The following is an 18,996-nucleotide window of genomic DNA, read 5'->3' as shown; positions in this document are numbered from 1 at the left end:
ACATGGAATTCAGGATTCACCATATGATCAGATCGTTTTAGTCAATGTTAGATATTCAAGGGAGTTCACCTGATGTTTTGATAGGCACCAGAACGTGCACTTATTTTACCACCAATCTAACATTTAAGTCAGTGTGTTAATGTTTGCAAGATACAGAAAGTCTTCATTTATGTCAAAATCATTATATGTCCTACTGTGCATGCATTGTGTTTCACTAATGATACAATATCCAAAATAGATTTCAAAACAATGAAAACATCTAATCCTTAAAAACGATTCTTTATTTGAACAAGTTGGTTAAAACAGATCCATAGCTTATAGTTCATGCACTTTAGAGTGTGAATTCATTAACCACTGCATTTTCATGATTAGTAAGTTCTTACCCGAGGTCTAATTGTAACAGATAACAACATTATTTGAAAACGTATACATACCATACTATACAAGGTAACAACGATAACGAGTGAAACAAGGGAATAATCTACTAATAACTGCTACAGAATACAATCTAAGCTTTTGGGCTTTGACTTCGATTGTTCACTTTAGAGTATTGCTATGTTATAGACAACAAAGGGTATGCGTCCATTTCATACCGTCCAATGTACCGTCCATTTCATAAGTGGTTACGAAGCGCACTTGCCTATTGACGATATGTGAATAAAGGAACACTATTTTTGAAGGCACAGTTGAAATATAATCACTCATGAAACTAATTGAATACATATACATTTAATCTAATGCCCATTTGTTTACAGCTTGACGACCAAACAATTCTGGACAAATACAAATATAGTACAAAAACAATCCCATATGTACACCTTCGCAGGAGAGCAACACATGTCAGATAAATTAGTCAGTAAACAAGTACATTGTTATATTGACAAAAGATATAATCAGTACACACTCCTAGCCATTATGAATACTTCGAGTATATATAACGTTATATAGATTAGGCACATTTCTTGCCTATTACTTTATTACAAAGAAAACATCAGATGCATTACAGGTCTTCCCTGTGTTGTGTTCAGTTTTTCCTCAGACTTTCATACACTGCTGGTGTCAGCTCTTGGTAGGTGCTCTCTGAATCTGGGCGTGGCGGAACGGTTTCCATGGGGATATCGTACTCGCCGTACGCTGACGCAGACTGGCGAGCCGGCGTCTTCCGGGCCACCACGTCTTCGTATGCCCCTGTCTCTTCTGCAGATGCTGAAATTACATGATGGGACATACGTACGGTGATTACGGAGCGTAAGGACAACAATGTGTTGTTTATCATTGTTTAGAATACATCAGATAGAGAATACATCACAAAGTCTACATGTCCAGAGCCTGTTCCTTAAGAGGCGTTATTCATTGGTGAGAAGCGACGACAGACGTTCAAGGGGGGATCAGACAGCTTATAGTTGTCACACCTTACATTATTAGTATTGCTATTATTTCTACATTCTCATAGGTTTCTTAGAACGTGTACATATTTTCAAAAGATACAGGAAAAAAAAGGTATTTCAACTGAGGAAAAATTAGCCCAACATGGCCTGTGGCGTCGTCATCATAATTGATAACGTTAGATATAACGTTAGCAGCCAATACGATTGCATTATTTACTTCTTTTAGCCCTCAAATGTTGTACCAGGAGAGTTGCCAGAACTCCGATCACAGCGCCCACAACAGCAGTCCCGATCCCTACCCCTGCGTACACTCCAGGGTCCCCGCTACATGAAATAGAACTGGCGCTGGGGTTTCCGTCCGGAGAACTTGTGGACAGGAAAAGACTTCCAGTGACCGTTGACGAAGAAGTGTCGGTATTTCCCGATGGCGTTGCCAAATCTGTTTCGAAATAATGACATGTAATCTGGATACATTGATGGAAACTCTATGCGTGAACGTTCTAACTCCAAAACGAAAGACTCAGAATCTTAAGATTTATTATGTTAAATCTCATAATATCTTCGTGTCATTTCAAATGACATTGATAGAAATTTCCTTCAATGTCTTCTTTTTTCATATTTTGATTTTGCAGCAACAACAAAAACTCACTCGTTCTCCGTTCTTTTATCCTTGCCTCACTGGTTACTCCACCGCTTATAGCTGTGACACTGATTGTGTACAGGGTTCCTGCTGTCAAACTGTCAAAGCTGTACTCCAGTGTCTCTCCATCATTCACGCTTCCTGTAGGCGAGATGTCGATACTATAGCTGTCTTTGGTCCCAGGTGCAGCTGTCCAGGTGATCCTGATGCTATTCTCTGTCACCTCCGATGGGGCAATGTTGATCACACCGGGCTGACCTACGGCTGTACGGCATTACATGGCAGAAATCATTAAAAACTATATATACAAAGGCTGATACCATTATTGATTTGTATACACAATGTGATGATGATGAATTGTGGCTATTCAATTTTAGTCAACGTTTCATATAGGCGTGCATAAGTAAAACCTAGTTCACACTTACTTGTCCGCTGCTGCTCTGTCCTGGCTGCACTGTTCACTCCTCCGCTGACAGTTATAACATTTATGGTGTACAGGGTTCCAGCTGTCAGACCTGTAAATGTATACTCTAGGGTGTCTCCATCATTTACGTTTCCGGTAGGGTTGGTGACACCACTGTCAGGAGAAATGATGATGATGTAACTGTCTTTGCCGCCAGCTGCAGCTGTCCAAGTGATCTTGATGCTGGTCGCGGATACATCAGTTGGTGTGATGCTGATGTTCCCAGGCTGGGCTACAGCTGTGAATGTCAATGGAACGAAATGAAGTATGTTTATGTCACATTCAGCACAGTTTCATTGACAAAATCATTAAACATCAAGTAACCCAATAGTGACGATAAACGGAATACCCCACGTGTAATGAATGGTTCTCACTTGTCCTCTGTGTCGTTGTCCTTGCCACACTGTTGTCCACACCACTGACAGTTATAGCAATGATGATGTACTCCGTCCCTGCTGTCAGACCAGTAAAGGTGTACTCTAAAGTTGCTGAGGCAATCACACTTCCTGAAGGGTTGTCACCATCGGCAGGAGAGATGCTGATACTGTAGCTGTCTGCTGCTCCAGCTGCGGCTGGCCAAGTGATCCTGATACTGTTCTCTGACACATCAGAGGACGTTATGGCAATATCCCCAGGCTGGGCTACAGCTGCAAAAAAAATGATGATAGAGAAGATTGATTCTGTCCCCAATGATGTTTGAAATATAAATGTTTGGGAAATGTAGACATTTTAGAGTAGTAAATATCAAGGATGAGAGTAGTGAAAGTTTAATGTATGATATGTACCTGTTCTCTGGTACATTACTCACACCACCTCTAACCGTTGTAATACTCATGGTTCCCGCTGTCAGACGTGCAAAGGTGTACTATAGTGTGCCTCTAGTACACTCTAGTGTGGTTCCACCATGCACATTTCGACTAGGACATTGATTGGAACTTATCTGCCCTGAGTTCAATAACTAGAACTTACTGGTCCTTTGTGTTTCTGTCTGTGCATCACTCTTCATTCCGCCACTGTCAGTTACAACAGCGACGGCGTACAGGACCCCTGGCGTCAAACTTGTAAACATGTACTCTAATGTGTCTCCATCATTCACAGTTCCAGTAGGATTGGTCACATCAGTGTCAGGAAAGATGCCGATGTCGTAACTGTCCTTGACCCCAGCTGCAGCTGCCCAGGTGATCCTGATGTTGTTCTCTGTCACATCACCAAGCGCAATGTTGATCACACCAGGCTGGGCAACAGCTGTCGAATAGACATTGGAATACATGGTCTAACCTTTCTTTAGGCATTTCTCCTTGAATACGTTGTAATGAAAGCAAATTGCCGACTTTCTAAATCTAATGTTGACAAAATTCTAGTAAGAGCACATCAACCTCTAGATACTTACTTGTCCTTTGCTGCTTTGTCCTGGCAACACTGTTCACCCCTCCGCTACCAGTTATAACACTAATGGTGTACAGGGCCCCTGCTGTCAGACCAGTAAAGGTGTACTCTAGTGTGTCTGTAGCAGCAACACTTCCAAAAGGGTTGGTCACATCAGTGTCAGGAGATATGCTGATGTCGTAACTGTCCTTGACCCCAGCTGCAGCTGCCCAGGTGATCCTGATGCTCTTCTCTGTCACATCACCAAGCGCAATGTTGATCACACCAGGCTGGGCAACAGCTGTCGAATAGACATTGGAATACATGGTCTAACCTTTCTTTAGGCATTTCTCCTTGAATACGTTGTAATGAAAGCAAATTGCCGACTTTCTAAATCTAATGTTGACAAAATTCTAGTAAGAGCACATCAACCTCTAGATACTTACTTGTCCTTTGCTGCTTTGTCCTGGCAACACTGTTCACCCCTCCGCTACCAGTTATAACACTAATGGTGTACAGGGCCCCTGCTGTCAGACCAGTAAAGGTGTACTCTAGTGTGTCTGTAGCAGCAACACTTCCAAAAGGGTTGGTCACATCAGTGTCAGGAGATATGCTGATGTCGTAACTGTCCTTGACCCCAGCTGCAGCTGCCCAGGTGATCCTGATGCTCTTCTCTGTCACATCACCAAGCGCAATGTTGATCACACCAGGCTGGGCAACAGCTGTCGAATAGACATTGGAATACATGGTCGAACCCTTCTTTCGGCATTTCTCCTTGAATACAATGCAATGAGAGCAAAATGCTGACTCTCTAAATCTAATGTTGACAAAATTCTAGTAAGAGCGCATTGACCCTTAGATACTTACTTGTCCTCTGCTGCTTTGTCCTGGCCAGGCTGCTCACCCCTCCACGAACAGCTGTGACACTCATGGTGTACAGGACTCCTGCTGTCAGGCCAGTAAAGGTGTACTGTAGTGGGTCTGCAGCAGCAACACTTCCAGTAGGGTTGGTGACTCCAGTGTCAGGGTAGATGCTGACACTGTAGCTGTCCACTGAGGCACCTGCAGGTGTCCATGTGATCTTGATACTGTTCTCCGTTAAGTCATTATGTGCAACAGTGATGTCACCAGATTGGGCTGCATCTGAAAGATTCAAATTCATTGGGCCATAAGTAGTTACACAGGAAACGTGATCAAATGGGTTCCATGTGTCTAACAGGGGACCTGGCTGGTTTGAGACTCATTCCTGATCATTATGGAAAAGGCTTTGAATAAAGTTTTCACCCTGTCTTTATATTTGGCTTGAATTGAGAAGATATTGCAGTCGAAAGAAGTGGTAACAAACCCATAGACTTCATAATATTGTCATCTTAAGTTTTGTGTGCCAATCTAAGGCTAAGCTTTGTGACAAACTTACTTGTCCTGACAGTCAGAGGTCCTCCTGCTGCCTCTGCACTGACTATACTGTCGTCTGCACTCACAGCCACCAGACTGATGGTGTACTGAACGCCTGGGGACAGTCCTGTCAGACTGGTGCTGGTGGCAGTGAGGTCAGTGACCTCTAACGTCTGACTGGAGCCACCAGATGGGGTGTAGGTGATCCTGTACTTGGCAAATGTTGCACCGTTGGCGCTGTCAGGTACATCCCAACTCAGATCAATGGTAGTGGTGGTTGTTCCTGTTGACTGGAAGTTCTGCGGCGCATTAGGAACTACACAACAAGAAAAGATACCAAGATGATAAATGCACATGGAAATGAAGTTCTCTGGCTTTCATGGTTATAGCTGGTACCGGTGTTGTAACATTTTCTAGACAAGGACGAACGGCTATATGAGGAAAATACAAGGGCGTAAAATATAAGCAATTTATTAACATCAATTAAGCACCCTCAAAACCAACTATGTATAGAAAGCTACCACTCATAATACTGCAACTGCGTGTGAGTAACTACAAACTTGTCTTCCACAAGACTCATACCAATCAAATTATCATTAATGCGAGGAGCCTGAGTCCTTGAGCCGAAAGTGAAGAGCAAATACCCTGCCCGGGGTAGCGGAGTAACTCAAAAGTATACTGAAGAAGTTAGAGTAAGATTTGAATCTTTCATGCGTGACAAGTCGTTTTATCCAACATAACCAGCCACAACCTGGCATGTTTCGCAGAAGGGCTCTTATTCTGGTTGAATTCGAATTCGAAAGTGTCGTTACTTTGTCTCAATATCCAATAACAAATCAGACAAGGATTAAAACAAAACAACAATAAACAAGAGTCTCAGGACCCAAAATCTGCATGAAACTTTGTTTTTTTATTAAACCAGTTCCCCCCATTCTATATCGCTCAATGGTATGACCCACGCTGGCCAGGCAAGGGGAGAAGTGGCTATAAATAGCTACTGACCTAGATAAGAGACCAACAGATGGTGCGACCTCAAAGCCCACAATAGAGTAGATATTCCTCATTACTTATGCAAATTCAGTATGAATTTGCATAATTAGCACTTCAGTTTGTACATCTCTGTCTAACCTACCTGCATATCAAATAACATGAAAATCTGTCGCTCCTTTCTTCAGTTATTCTCCTTGCAAAATATTTACAAACACGCCATTGAAGTTCCAGTGACACATACCAGGGGGCCCAAAATCGACCTTGACCTTTCTCCTCCCAGCACCTACCCACATACCAAATATCATTTCAATCCATCCACACGTTCTTCAGTTATGCTGATTTTAAGCATCCGGTGACACATACATACACACACGGTGACACAAACATACACACACGCGCACACACACGCAAACACACTAACTTCGCATGATTTGCACTTCAGTGTGTACATCTCTGTCCAACCTACCTGCGTACCAAATAACATGAAAATCTGTTGTTCCTCTCTTCAGTTATACCCCTTTAGAACATTTTTACAAATAGGCCATTGCAGTTCCAGGGACACAAACCAGGGGGCCCAAAATCGACATTGACCATTCTCCTCCCAGCGCATACCCACATACCAAATATCATTACAATCCATCTACACGTTCTACAGTTATGCTGACTTTAAGCATCCGACGACACCCATGCAAACGATTTACCTCCTTACTTAAGCAAATTCGGTCTCATTTGCATAGTTTACACTTAAGTGTGTACAACTTGGTCTAACCTACCTGTGTACCAAAGAACATGACGATCTGTCGATCCACTCTTCAGTTCTTCTACATTGAAGATTTTAACAAATACGCCATTGCAGTTCCAGTCACACATGCCAGGGGGCCCAAAATCGACCTTGACCTTCCTCCTTCTAACACCCACCCACATACCAAAAATCATTACAATCCATGTACAGGTTCTACAGTTATGGTGACTTTAAGCGTCCGGTGACACATACATACACACAAACACCAAACGCACGCAAAACAGTATATCCATGAAAAAGCCTTTTTTCATGGAGATAAATATTGTTTTTAAAGTCTTCCGTGTCGATATAATCATAATTTGAAAGTCTCCAACAAACTTACTAAGACAGTCAAGGGTCCCCCTGATGCCTCTACACTTTCTTTAGGGTTAGCCACCAGACTGTTAGTACATAGTGTACTGAACACCTGCGTACAGTCCACTCAGACTTTACTTTAGTCTGACTGGCACTACCAATGGTGTAGGCGATCTTGCATTTGGCAAATGTTGCACCAGACTAACTACGCCGGCTATAGGGAGAATGATTTGCCAGGGGAGTTTTGCCACACTAGGGTTTGACCGGCCACGCATTTTTTCCGGAGGGAAAAACGATACTCTTCCCGCGGACTGACTCTCCTGGCCAATTATTCTCTTTGTTGTCGGAATTCTACGATCCATATCACCACAGGACGGCCTGGTTATGATTAATGGTGTCGGTGATCGTACTTGTGCCAGTAGAACCAAGGGGAGCGTTGGGATCATTCATAAACAAAACCCGAACTCAGGTATCATAAGAATAAATCTTACCTGTCCTCTGGATAGCTTGAAGAGGATCACTTTCCACACCGTTAGCGATCCCATACACCCTAACAGTGTACAGGGTTCCTGCAGACAGACCCGTGATGGTGTGGGGGATGGATACAGTGGAAGCCACAGAGTTAGTCCCAGACCCTCCGTCAGTCTGGTACGTCACTCTGTATGTAGCAGCAGAACTAGAGGCAGTCCAGGACACATCCAGGCTGGTTGTGCCCACATTGGCGAACTGCAGATTTGTGGGCGGTAGCGGACCTTAAAAGAAAATTATGTATTCATTCACATATGTGTGTGTCTTAAGAATTTTGACAAACACCTCGGATCTGATTTACCAAATGTATGAAAAATAATGCTGACTGAAATTCGCCAAAGGTGTTATAAAGATAATCCGTGCAACCTTGCAAATGTAATAACTCTTACTCGTCCCTTGATTCGCTTCAAGTGGATCGCCTTCCACACCGTTGGAAGAGATCCCATACACCCTAACAGTGTACAGGGTTCCTGAAGACAGACCCAGGATGGTGTGGGAGGTTGCAGCAGTGGAAGATACAGAGTCAGTCTCAGACCCTCCAGCAGGCTGGTACGTAACTCTGTAGGCAGCAGCAGAAATAGAGGCAGTCCAGAACACCGCAAGCCTGTTTGTGTCATAGCTGATCTGGAGACTTGTGGGCGGGGGAGGACCTTTGAAAGGAAATGTTATATCTGTCCACTTTTGACTGCAAATGTGTGTCTAAGAATATGTCTATATATATATGCGATCTCAGTGTACCAGTGTGAATCGTCTTCAACATGACAAATGGTTACAGTAGTTGGTTTGATGGTATGTAGTGCGATGGAAGCTCGAATACAAACTTTGACAACACCTCTGATATAGCTAACGTTACATGTTTGAAGATAATGCAGATAAATAAGTCTCTTCAGACGTTACCGTTAACTTACGCTTACCAGTTGGAGCAGGTGTGGGAGGTGGTACTGTTGTTGCAGCTACAGCCTGTGTTATGCAAAGAAACACACCACGGTATTGAGTTCCTGAGGAATACGTTTGCTATAACTACATTTCGAAGAGTAACACCACTGTTCATCGCCATCGCTCATACAATAGGCTTATCCTTCAAGTAGGACTTAAAATTATATCTTTTCTTTATTTCATGTCTTTATTCAAACACAGATAAGTACACGAAATACCACAAACGAATTTGATTTGGACCTCATAGCTAATTTTAAGCAGGTTTTCTTGTGACATACAGTGCCCATGGGCCAAAACACTATCCATTGGCCACCACTCGTGTTTTGACAAGTGCAAATAAATGACATGCATGTAACGGAACAAAGCATATGAGAATGACTGCGGGGTCTTTTGTACAGAGACCGTGTCCGTGTTTACAAGTGACTTAGCAGGTGAGAATTTTAGCCTTAGGACAAGTAACAAGAAGTCAAAAATTCGAAAGGTCCTTGTCACACAGCATCAACTAGTAAAATGACAGGCCCGATTTACAAACGTTTTCTGAGTCGCCTCTAAGACGATTCAAAACCCGTGTGTAAAGCTAGCTATGGTCACCTGTTCTGGGCGAGAGGAAGCAGATAATGACTTGGAATGTAATATATCCATATTTTGTTTTTGTCTTATCAGTTTCCTATTGCTAGGGCATTACACATCACACCGTATGACTGCAAGTCATTGACAAGCTTTTTGAAGTCATGGCGAAGATCTATCGGCGCTGTAACGTTTTTCAACTTTCTTTATTTCTAATTATTATTTACTCCGTTAACGTTACATGTCCATAATGATATAAATAACAAGGAAACGCATACACAGACACAGACACACACACACACACACACACACACACACACACACACACACACACACACACACACACACATATACATAGTATTACATACATGCATACGCACTACTATTAATAGATTGCACATACTGCTGGGTGTTTCTGTAGTGACAGCCAGATACCAAAGTCCGCGCATTACAAAGTCTACGCTAACCGATGCCTTTTTAGAAGCAAAAACTTGTGCAGATAGATTGCATTTAACGATTGAATTTTTGTCAGTATCAATAACAAACTTCCGAATGTTACCGGAATTGTGTTGGTGCGTACAAACTGTGAGGTTTGACAGCAAATTGAAATACCTCAACGGTGACCTCAACCCGGAAATAGTGGCTAAATTACGCCCCGGCCTGAAGTGAAGTTGCACAAGCTATTTCCGAATGAGTCTATTATATGTTTCGTCATAGAGATTGAGTGCTTCAAACACAAAACCTGCCTGACCTTTACAATTGCATATACTTGTACAGTCAAGTGGGATATCTAACGTTTCCTTCATGTGATTGATTTTTAATTGATTTTTTTCATGACATAAATTGTACAAATGAACTTGAACACATACCTGCATGGCCATAATCTGAACGAGCAACAGGTAAACCTCTACACGCCCAACAATAAAAATCATTGTCGCAGTTGTCCTAAGTTGATTTGTAGATAGACTTGGAGGAAAAGAATTCTGGAACATAAACTGTACAAACTTCCCGATTTGTTTACTCGTCGAACAACTCTGCTACCTGTGACCTTTGCATGAATGACTTGCCGGGGTCACTGTGGTGTTACGTTGACAACTGTCACGTCAACATGACAGAAAGAACGCTTTCCAAGCTGTCACCGATTATATTTGATAGCGATGTATTGATCTATGTATATATATCAATCTATGTCAAAATATCAATCCTTATTATCGATTATTTTTGGACATAATACAACTCAAGGTGGAATGCCCAATAGACATGCTTGCTGACATTCATGATACAAAATCTACCGTACATTCAATGTGCATCGTTGTCTTTATTCTTAACGATGTTGAAAGCTTCTCATATCGTCGCTCGATGAAAATGACTATCTTTATCATTCTTAAATCATGAATTTGTAATAGTCGTCACTGCCTTTATTAGCGTTGGGAACCAAAGCAGCGGACAGGATCGATGTCTGCCAGGAGGTTATCATTGTGCTGTAGGTGTAAAACATGAAAACATGGTTATTTTTAGTGTGGGAAACACTGCTATACCGCCATATGTCTGCCTTGATAAGTCATTCGGTCCGAGGTAAGCTGTTGAGACTGGGTAAGTTTTTCTTCTTTGTGTGTGTGTGTGTGTATGTGTGTGTGTGTGTGTGTGTGTGTGTGTGTGTGTGTGTGTGTGCGTGTGTATGTGTGTGTGTGTGTGTGTGTGTGTGTGTGTGTGTGTGTGTGTGTGTGTGTGTGTGTGTGTGTGTGTGTGTGTGTGTGTGTGTGTGTATGAGTGTGGTATGTTTCTTATGGTTTACTTCCTATTGGGATGTTGATGCCTTATTTGTACTTCTGGCTTAGTAAAGTCAAAATGTTGTAAAAATACGGTGTTTGTTGAGACCGAGCGCACGCAAAAATATCTTACTTGCATCGTTAAATGATACATGTGTACATGTCGCAATGAAATTGTCGTTTTACTCTTTCTGATTGAAATGTCCAAATTGTCTTGTCCGACCTTTATGGCTTGATGCAAATCATGTGACAGCTTGCTTCCCATATCTGTCCAAAACACTAAGAAAGTTTTACGGGAAATGCTGAACTTTTTTTAGCAAAACATCGACGGCACAGAAGTAATTATATGGCCACTCCCTCTCCCTAAAATACTGACTGTCTCCAGGAGATAGTAGCTACAGTAAGTTGTTACTTTGAAAACCTCTGAATATTTTGAAATGTTTTGAAGGCAGACAACTATGATGTTCAATGCGTTTGTGAATCAATTTTCCAGAATAATGTAAACGTCGTAAAAGAATCACTACAACATATGTTAGGAGTTCAGTTGATCACGTATGGAAAGATGTCCAATTCTATGAAACCATAACCTCACCTCACAGAAAAGTTACTGTGTGTGTGTTTGTGTGTGTGTGTGTGTGTGTGTGTGTGTGTGTGTGTGTGTGTGTGTGTGTGTGTGTGTGTAGCAACATTTACTTTAATTGCTCGAAAATATTCAATTTTTGCTAGATTTAATACATAACAACATTAGGCTCATTGTCATGTGGGAGCCGAAGCAGCTGGCTGGAATATGTCATGCTGGTATAACCTAACAACACCGGAACCGTCATGTTGGTATCTTATTAACCTTCATCCGACCGATAAATTGCGGCTTCTCGCAATGACCCCCACATTGGTCATGTTAATTTTCTATTGCCAGCCATTCAAACCATTAAGAACTAGAGTTCCACGAACACATTATCTTCGCCAAATAATCAAGGCTTATTAAGGAGAGTGATTAATATTTACATGCTTATCACCCCCAGCAAATTTGATCATACACCATACCGTTTGAAAGTTACGATTTGGGGAGAATGAGGCCAGTCTAGATAGGGATAAAAATCATTTGGTGGTACAGGACTAGTATATGTGTATAGTGTGCTGATATATGTTATAACTGGTCATCAAAAATATTGAAAGTTATGATTAGATGGTACAGTCAACATATATGAATAAAATAAATCTTTACTCCATATCATACACATTTTGCAACACATACATGTGACTTGTTCATACGGTGCTAGGTAATACATAGCAGTGTTGCAGTTTTGGTGCAGTGTACCCTCTTAGCAGAGGAGTGCTGGTTTTTGACATGTTTTTAGGTGTTTTTGTCAGGCTTTCTATTTTGTCCCCTTTCCGTTATGTCTCCAACCATGTGTTGGACACAAATGGCTAAACTGAACACGTTAAAAACCAACCGGACCCACACATCTGCTTGTAGTGTAGTGAGACTGTCCCAACTGTTTATTTATGTGCCCAATTCGTTTATTTATACTTCTAGGCAAGGTCCTCTGTTGACCTGTTAGCGGCAAAACACTGTCACACGGCCCATTGTGAAATGTACTTGGATTTACAAACTATCCTTACTAATTATGCAGATTAGCTCCTGTTTTCTATAATTATACATCGATTGTGTAAAGCACCATCTGAGCTCTCTACATACCAAACTTCACGACGATCTGTCGACCCCTTCTAAAGTTATTCATGTCCGAAGGTCAAAACAAAAACACCCACTGCAGTTCTAAACAAGCCGCTAGGGGGCCCAAACTTACAGAACTTACTTCTTGTGGCGTGAACTATCTACCATACAAATATCATGACCATAGCACTTTCAAAAAATATGCCACTAAATTTTGAAGCTCCGCTGCAGTACCTTAGGTACTCGCTAGAAGGCCCATTATTGAACTTGACCTTCCTTTCCGTAAACCCTACCCATCCACTCATTATCATACAGATCCATCAACAGCTTCTTGAGTTATGTTGTCCACAAGAATTACACATCCACACAAAGCCCGCTGCAGTACCGACGGAAAATGCCAGGAGAACCATTTTTGAACTTGATCTCTGTTTCCACAACATCTACACACCTGCAAAAAATCATGAAGATCCATCAACGTTTCCGTCACTTTTTTCGCCTACATACAAACGCACAAAAATTAAAAGTCTGCTGCAGTACTGTTGAAAAACGCAAGGTAAACCATTTTTGAACTTGACCTTCCTTTGCACAACCACTACACACCTACCAAAAATCATAAAGATTCATCAAAGGTTTCTTGAGTTATGCTCTTGACATACATACAGACCCACCAAACAGCTGGCTCAACCGAAAACATAATCTACCCCGAGTACTATAGTACTCGGCGAAGATAACAACAGACATACATTAAAGGACTAAACGGACATTGCCGGATATAACTGTCAAAGTTTCATGATTTTAATGAGCGATTATTCTTTCAAATTCAAAGATATTCAACATTCCACCAAAGAGTGTCTGCAGTTTATTTACTGGCTGTAAAACCGGAACCATGGAGGCCGCTCTAGTCACCGGGCTGGTACAGGTGCTACTGCTGGCTGGACAGGGTAAGTAATACATCATGAGCTACCGTAGGTCATCAACGAAACTTTTCTAAATGTATGTATATGGACACGTTAATCCTAAAGAAGAAGATTGCAAGGACATCTCTACCTTTTACACGGTGTGTATGGCATCATTTCCGTGTCAAAATTACATACGTAAAAAACGTCACGTTTTGGGGTTTATACGTGACGTATTGGGGGTCAATACGTCACGTATGAAAGGCCTACGTCACGTATGCCGGAACGTACGGATACGTGACATACATGTGGTTTTGCAATTTCCGTGTCAAAATTACCTACATAAAAAAACGTACGTTTTCGCGTTCAAACGTCACGTATAACAGGTCATACGTCACATAAGGCATATATGTCACGTACTAAACGTGACATACATATGTCGTGGCATTTTTAGATCAAAATATCGTATTTACGTAGACGTCAGGTTATGGGGTTATACGTTTACATAAATGGGTTATGTTAACGTACCACGTTAACGTAACGTATGTACGCCCTTCAAGTTATTATAACAAACAACGTTAACATAACGTAGTCGTAGTTATCATAACGCATTACGTTAACGTAACTTAGTCATTTACGTTATCATAACGCAGAGCGCTAACGTAACGTACACTAGAGTGAACCTCTATAATAGGCGTGTTCCGTTTACGTCATCGGTTTATGTTGTGTGTAACGTCTACGATAGACGCGTTCTGGTGACGTCATCAGTTTATGTTATGTACAACGTGTATGATAGACTTGTTCTTGTGACGTCATCAGTCGATGTTTTGTAAAAGCCGCAGCACACAATGTATTAGTGTGGGTACAAAGTAGTACGGACACAATTTTTGATGCCAAGCTAGTATATCCTACTAGTATGTGAGAATTAGCCAGGTTTAAACTGTGCCGTGTGGTATACTGTCTGAATTGATGAATTGAATTGTGAACCATTCTGTTCGTGTATATTCGAAAGTGGGCCATACTACGCGTCAACCCCTTCATTGAGTGCATGGACCCAACAGATTGGCGATGCTCTTGCCGACTGTCCGCATCAAATCGTCGTCTGCCCGAAGGTCGCGTACAGTCTTCCTATCCTCTGCCTCGTCTTCGCTCAGACCTGACCACAAGCCATTTGCGAAATCCTTCGAGCGTACATTTTACGATTACTAAATGCCAATTTTATTAATACTACCTCTACAGCATGATTTTAGAAGCAAAAGTTTGACAAAACTGTATATGATAGGGCAGAAAAAGAAATGTTGCTCGGAGGTTTACCACCTGATCTTGCCTCTCACGGGTGGCATAAGCATTTTGATACTTTGATAATGTGTGAGGGCCCACAGAAGGAGGTTCACATAAAATTATTGAAAAAAATTCACCAAAAATTAATTTAGTAAGATATCAAAAAAGGAGCCCGTGTATTGACCAATGGCATTATTATGCATCTGTCCCTAAAATATTAGCTTTGTACATTGGATCGTTAGCGAGGAAAACCCACTTTTGTAAAAAGGGGCGTGGCCCTGTAATTGTTGATGACGTCATCATGACGTCATAAAAATTTGCATAAATTATTGTCTTGCACAGAGGTACTTGGAGAAAAAAAATCAAGAGCCACAAGTAACACTATATAGTATTTTCAAGACACCCCAGAAGTGCTGCCGCATGCCTGTACCCCACCTTAAGCCTCTTTTATATGGCCGGAGCTCCAAACACCCATTGGAGCAGAACGAGAAAGGCACAAGCCTCACTCAGAGTGCCAGCCCTTTTTAGCTTTCCACGTCCGCTCGCCACGACCCGCTACCTGGCTAAAAAAAAGAGCGGACACTCAGGCTAGAAAGGCATATCTATATATAGAAAGCACATGTTAGTGGCTCAAAGTAGATGTTTGGGCTCCAAGCAGACCCTATCTCCATAGCCGACCCCCTTCATACAGCTGACTCTATTTGGCCAATTTCTACTATTTTCCCAGCGACCCGCAGAGACTGGTAGAGAAACTTTTATTGTGAGAAAATTTACAAGGCTCAACCATAAAACCTCCTTGGCTCAACCAAGGCGCGAACCTCCCACCGGGACGTGCGCGGGTGACTGGGCTTGTCGCAGAAATTGGTCATAAAAAGATTAGTAACCCGGACATTCGTACGGCTGTTAACATTACCACGCGCGAGGAGGGGAAGCGACACCTTTATTGAATAGAAATATTCCGCCCTGTTTGAGTTATCGCAGATCTTATAATTAGGTTGCAAAACATACTTCTTCTTCCAGTTTGATACGGTCTCCGCAACCTATAGATCTGCTTGGAGATTATGGCACATCTATGATCTAGAAAAGAACATATTCCAAGCAGATGTTTGGGCTCCAAGCAGATGTTTGGGATCCAAGCAGATAGTTGGGATCCAAGCAGATGTTTGGGATCCAAGCAGATGTTTGGGATCCAAGCAGATGCAGAGAGCTCCAAGGAGATCGATATTGGGTGAAAGATTTAGCCTCCATTGAAGACTCCTTCCGGCTACTAGTATTTTCTTTTTTAAGTTTCACTATTACATTTTTCTTGTTGCTGTCCGGGATTAGGACCGGAAGGCCAACGATAAGAAAAAAAATGCAATGATAAAGCTATAACATGAAAAAGAAAACAGCCGGAAGGAGTCTGCAATGAAGGCTATGAAATATATTTTTTCTGAGTGACGGCCGGGCTGTCTCTTACTAATCTCCAAGCAAAAGTTTGTGGGGGAGATTGTGACCTTTTTATGATCTTTTATCAAATGCCCCGTTTTTTGGCCCGCTCTCCCCGCCAGATGCAAGTTCGTCCCATTCTCATCTATTTGGAACCTGAAATTGTTGTATGGCCTTGTTTGGATCTGGAATATTTAGATTTATGTAGAATATGGAGGGATCACTATGTACCTCTGTGGAATGATATATGGTGCCTGGTCTCCCAGGGTAGGGAGTTTTGTATACGGGTACAATCTTAGCCTGGAATCCATACCCTCGGTGTCTCCCCGATATCTCTACGGCACTGTGAGTGACCCTCACCCGCCCAGACAGCTTAGCCCGCTCGGGGTGTTGTTTACGGCCTTGGATTAATTAGCTCGGCACCTAGGGTCGGCGGAAAAGTAGGATGGCAGCGGAAGTAAGGTATAGCGATAGTAGGATGGCAGCCAGAGGTAGAAAGGCCATCAGAAACTGACTGGCCCGGTAAAACACTACTAAGCCGACCCTAGAGACTGGGACCAGGCTAGTACAATCTCTGCTGATCTACAAATGCGCTGGCACACGGAAGTAATGTTTTTCTTTGTGACGGGCGGCGGTATCAACTCCCCTGTACTTTTATAATAGGCTCTACGAGCCTCTGCGGGTCGCTGGGAAAAGAGTAGAAATAAAATAGAGTCAATTATATGAAGGGAGTCGGCTACGGCCTATTGGACCCTCTCTCCATGATAGCGGACTCCCTTCATACAATTGACTCTATTTGGCCAATTTCTACTATTTTCCCAGCGACCCGCGGCCGCGGAGACTGGTAGAGGCTAATAGACGGGTACACAGTATTAGCCTGTAATAGTAAAGCTTTAACTTAAAAAAGAAAACAGCCGTAAGAGTCTGCAATGGAGGCTAGATCTTTCAACCAATATCGATCTTCTAGGAGCTCTTCACATCTGCTTTGAAGCCCAAGCATCTGCTTGGATCACAAATATCTGATGGATCCCAAACATCTGCTTGGAGCCACTACCATGTGCTTTTCTAGATAATTTTCCATAGCTCCCAAGCTGGAGCGGAGCTTGGGTAGCGTACGGAAGCTAAAAAGGCTGGCACTCAGGCTAACACAGTATTCCAGGATAGGTCTAATATAGCTGCAGTACACGGTCACCAAATCTGCCGTCGACAGACCGAACGTCTTAAGTCTCCGGAGCATAAACATTATACATTTGTTGGCCTTCTTGGCAGACTCGCAGACTTGTTTGTCCCATTTCAGATTAGACTGCAACCAGATTCCCAACACTTTAGCAACGATCACTGCCAAAAGGGATCAGAAGGGGTTCTAATGCCCCCGAGAGTTATGGGTGGAGGGGGAGGTGGGCTCTTCATAAAACATACAGTCAGCACCATACATTTCTTAGGGTTTTAAAGTTGCGCAGTGTTGGACCATACTTCAAGTAAATCCACTTGATCATGAAGGTATGACTGTTCGCGCACATTTCTGTTTTCTCCGAGTGTTAAATCGTCCACATATTTCCATCGATCGGCTAGACACTCTGACAGACCACACATGGTGGTCTTTATACAATCTTCCTGCTATAAAACTTCAGAGAGCCACACCTCTTTGTCTCCAGTAAATATCACAAACTTGCACCTGGTGGGGAGAGCGGGCAAAAAAACGGGGCATTTGATAAAAAGGTCACAAACTCTCCACCAGCCTATGTTTGCAGAGTAGTATGCTAAGAGAAGCCCGGCCGTCACTTTCATAGCCTCCATTGCAGACTCCTTCCGGCTGTTTTCTTTTTCATGTTATAGCTTTATCATTACATTTTTTTTCTTATTGTTGGCCTTCCGGTCCTAATCCCGGACAGCAACAAGAAAAATGTAATAGTAAAACTTGAAAAAGAAAATAGCCGGAAGGAGTCTTCAATGGAGGCTAAATCTTTCACCCAATATCGATCTCCTTGGAGCTCTCTGCATCTGCTTGGATCCCAAACATCTGCTTGGATCCCAAACATCTGCTTGGATCCCAACTATCTGCTTGGATCCCAAACATCTGCTTGGAGCCCAAACATCTGCTTGGAATATGTTCTTTTCTAGATCATAGATGTGCCATAATCTCCAAGCAGATCTATAGGTTGCGGAGACCGTATCAAACTGGAAGAAGAAGTATGTTTTGCAACCTAATTATAAGATCTGCGATAACTCAAACAGGGCGGAATATTTCTATTCAATAAAGGTGTCGCTTCCCCTCCTCGCGCGTGGTAATGTTAACAGCCGTACGAATGTCCGGGTTACTAATCTTTTTATGACCAATTTCTGCGACAAGCCCAGTCACCCGCGCACGTCCCGGTGGGAGGTTCGCGCCTTGGTTGAGCCAAGGAGGTTTTATGGTTGAGCCTTGTAAATTTTCTCACAATAAAAGTTTCTCTACCAGTCTCTGCGGGTCGCTGGGAAAATAGTAGAAATTGGCCAAATAGAGTCAGCTGTATGAAGGGGGTCGGCTATGGAGATAGGGTCTGCTTGGAGCCCAAACATCTACTTTGAGCCACTAACAT

General features: G+C 42.5%; 1 protein-coding gene across 1 annotated transcript; it reads right to left on the bottom strand.

The window, feature by feature from the left end:
- Positions 1-263: 263 nt before the first annotated feature.
- LOC136442376 (fibronectin-like) lies at positions 264-10,398 on the bottom strand. The gene is made up of 14 exons (XM_066439195.1): positions 10,238-10,398; positions 8,780-8,825; positions 8,255-8,515; positions 7,829-8,089; positions 5,274-5,567; positions 4,724-4,999; positions 4,303-4,578; positions 3,882-4,157; positions 3,461-3,736; positions 2,866-3,138; positions 2,454-2,729; positions 2,038-2,292; positions 1,606-1,827; positions 264-1,206 (listed from the first exon to the last, which is right to left on the bottom strand). The coding sequence occupies exons 1-14, from the start codon at positions 10,358-10,360 to the stop codon at positions 1,025-1,027; spliced, it is 3,297 nt and encodes a 1,098-aa protein (XP_066295292.1). The 5' UTR covers positions 10,361-10,398; the 3' UTR covers positions 264-1,024.
- Positions 10,399-18,996: the final 8,598 nt, after the last annotated feature.

The sequence above is a fragment of the Branchiostoma lanceolatum genome, chromosome 1 (genome assembly GCF_035083965.1).
Source record: "Branchiostoma lanceolatum isolate klBraLanc5 chromosome 1, klBraLanc5.hap2, whole genome shotgun sequence".
NCBI classification, from domain to species: Eukaryota; Metazoa; Chordata; class Leptocardii; order Amphioxiformes; family Branchiostomatidae; genus Branchiostoma; species Branchiostoma lanceolatum.
The sequence above is the reverse complement of the archived record's forward strand: the minus strand, read 5'-3'. Positions and strand labels throughout refer to the sequence as shown.

What these genes read in the sequence shown, in the direction of transcription:
- LOC136442376 (XM_066439195.1), bottom strand. Translation starts at nt 10,360, where the DNA reads ATGTTCCAGAATTCTTTTCCTCCAAGTCTATCTACAAATCAACTTAGG. An exon ending in TCAAGCTATCCAGAGGACAG is followed by an intron (nt 5,568 to 7,828) that starts GTAAGATTTATT and finishes CTTGTTGTGTAG; the next exon opens with TTCCTAATGCGCCGCAGAAC. An exon ending in ACATTTGAGGGCTAAAAGAA is followed by an intron (nt 1,207 to 1,605) that starts GTAAATAATGCA and finishes ATGTAATTTCAG; the next exon opens with CATCTGCAGAAGAGACAGGG.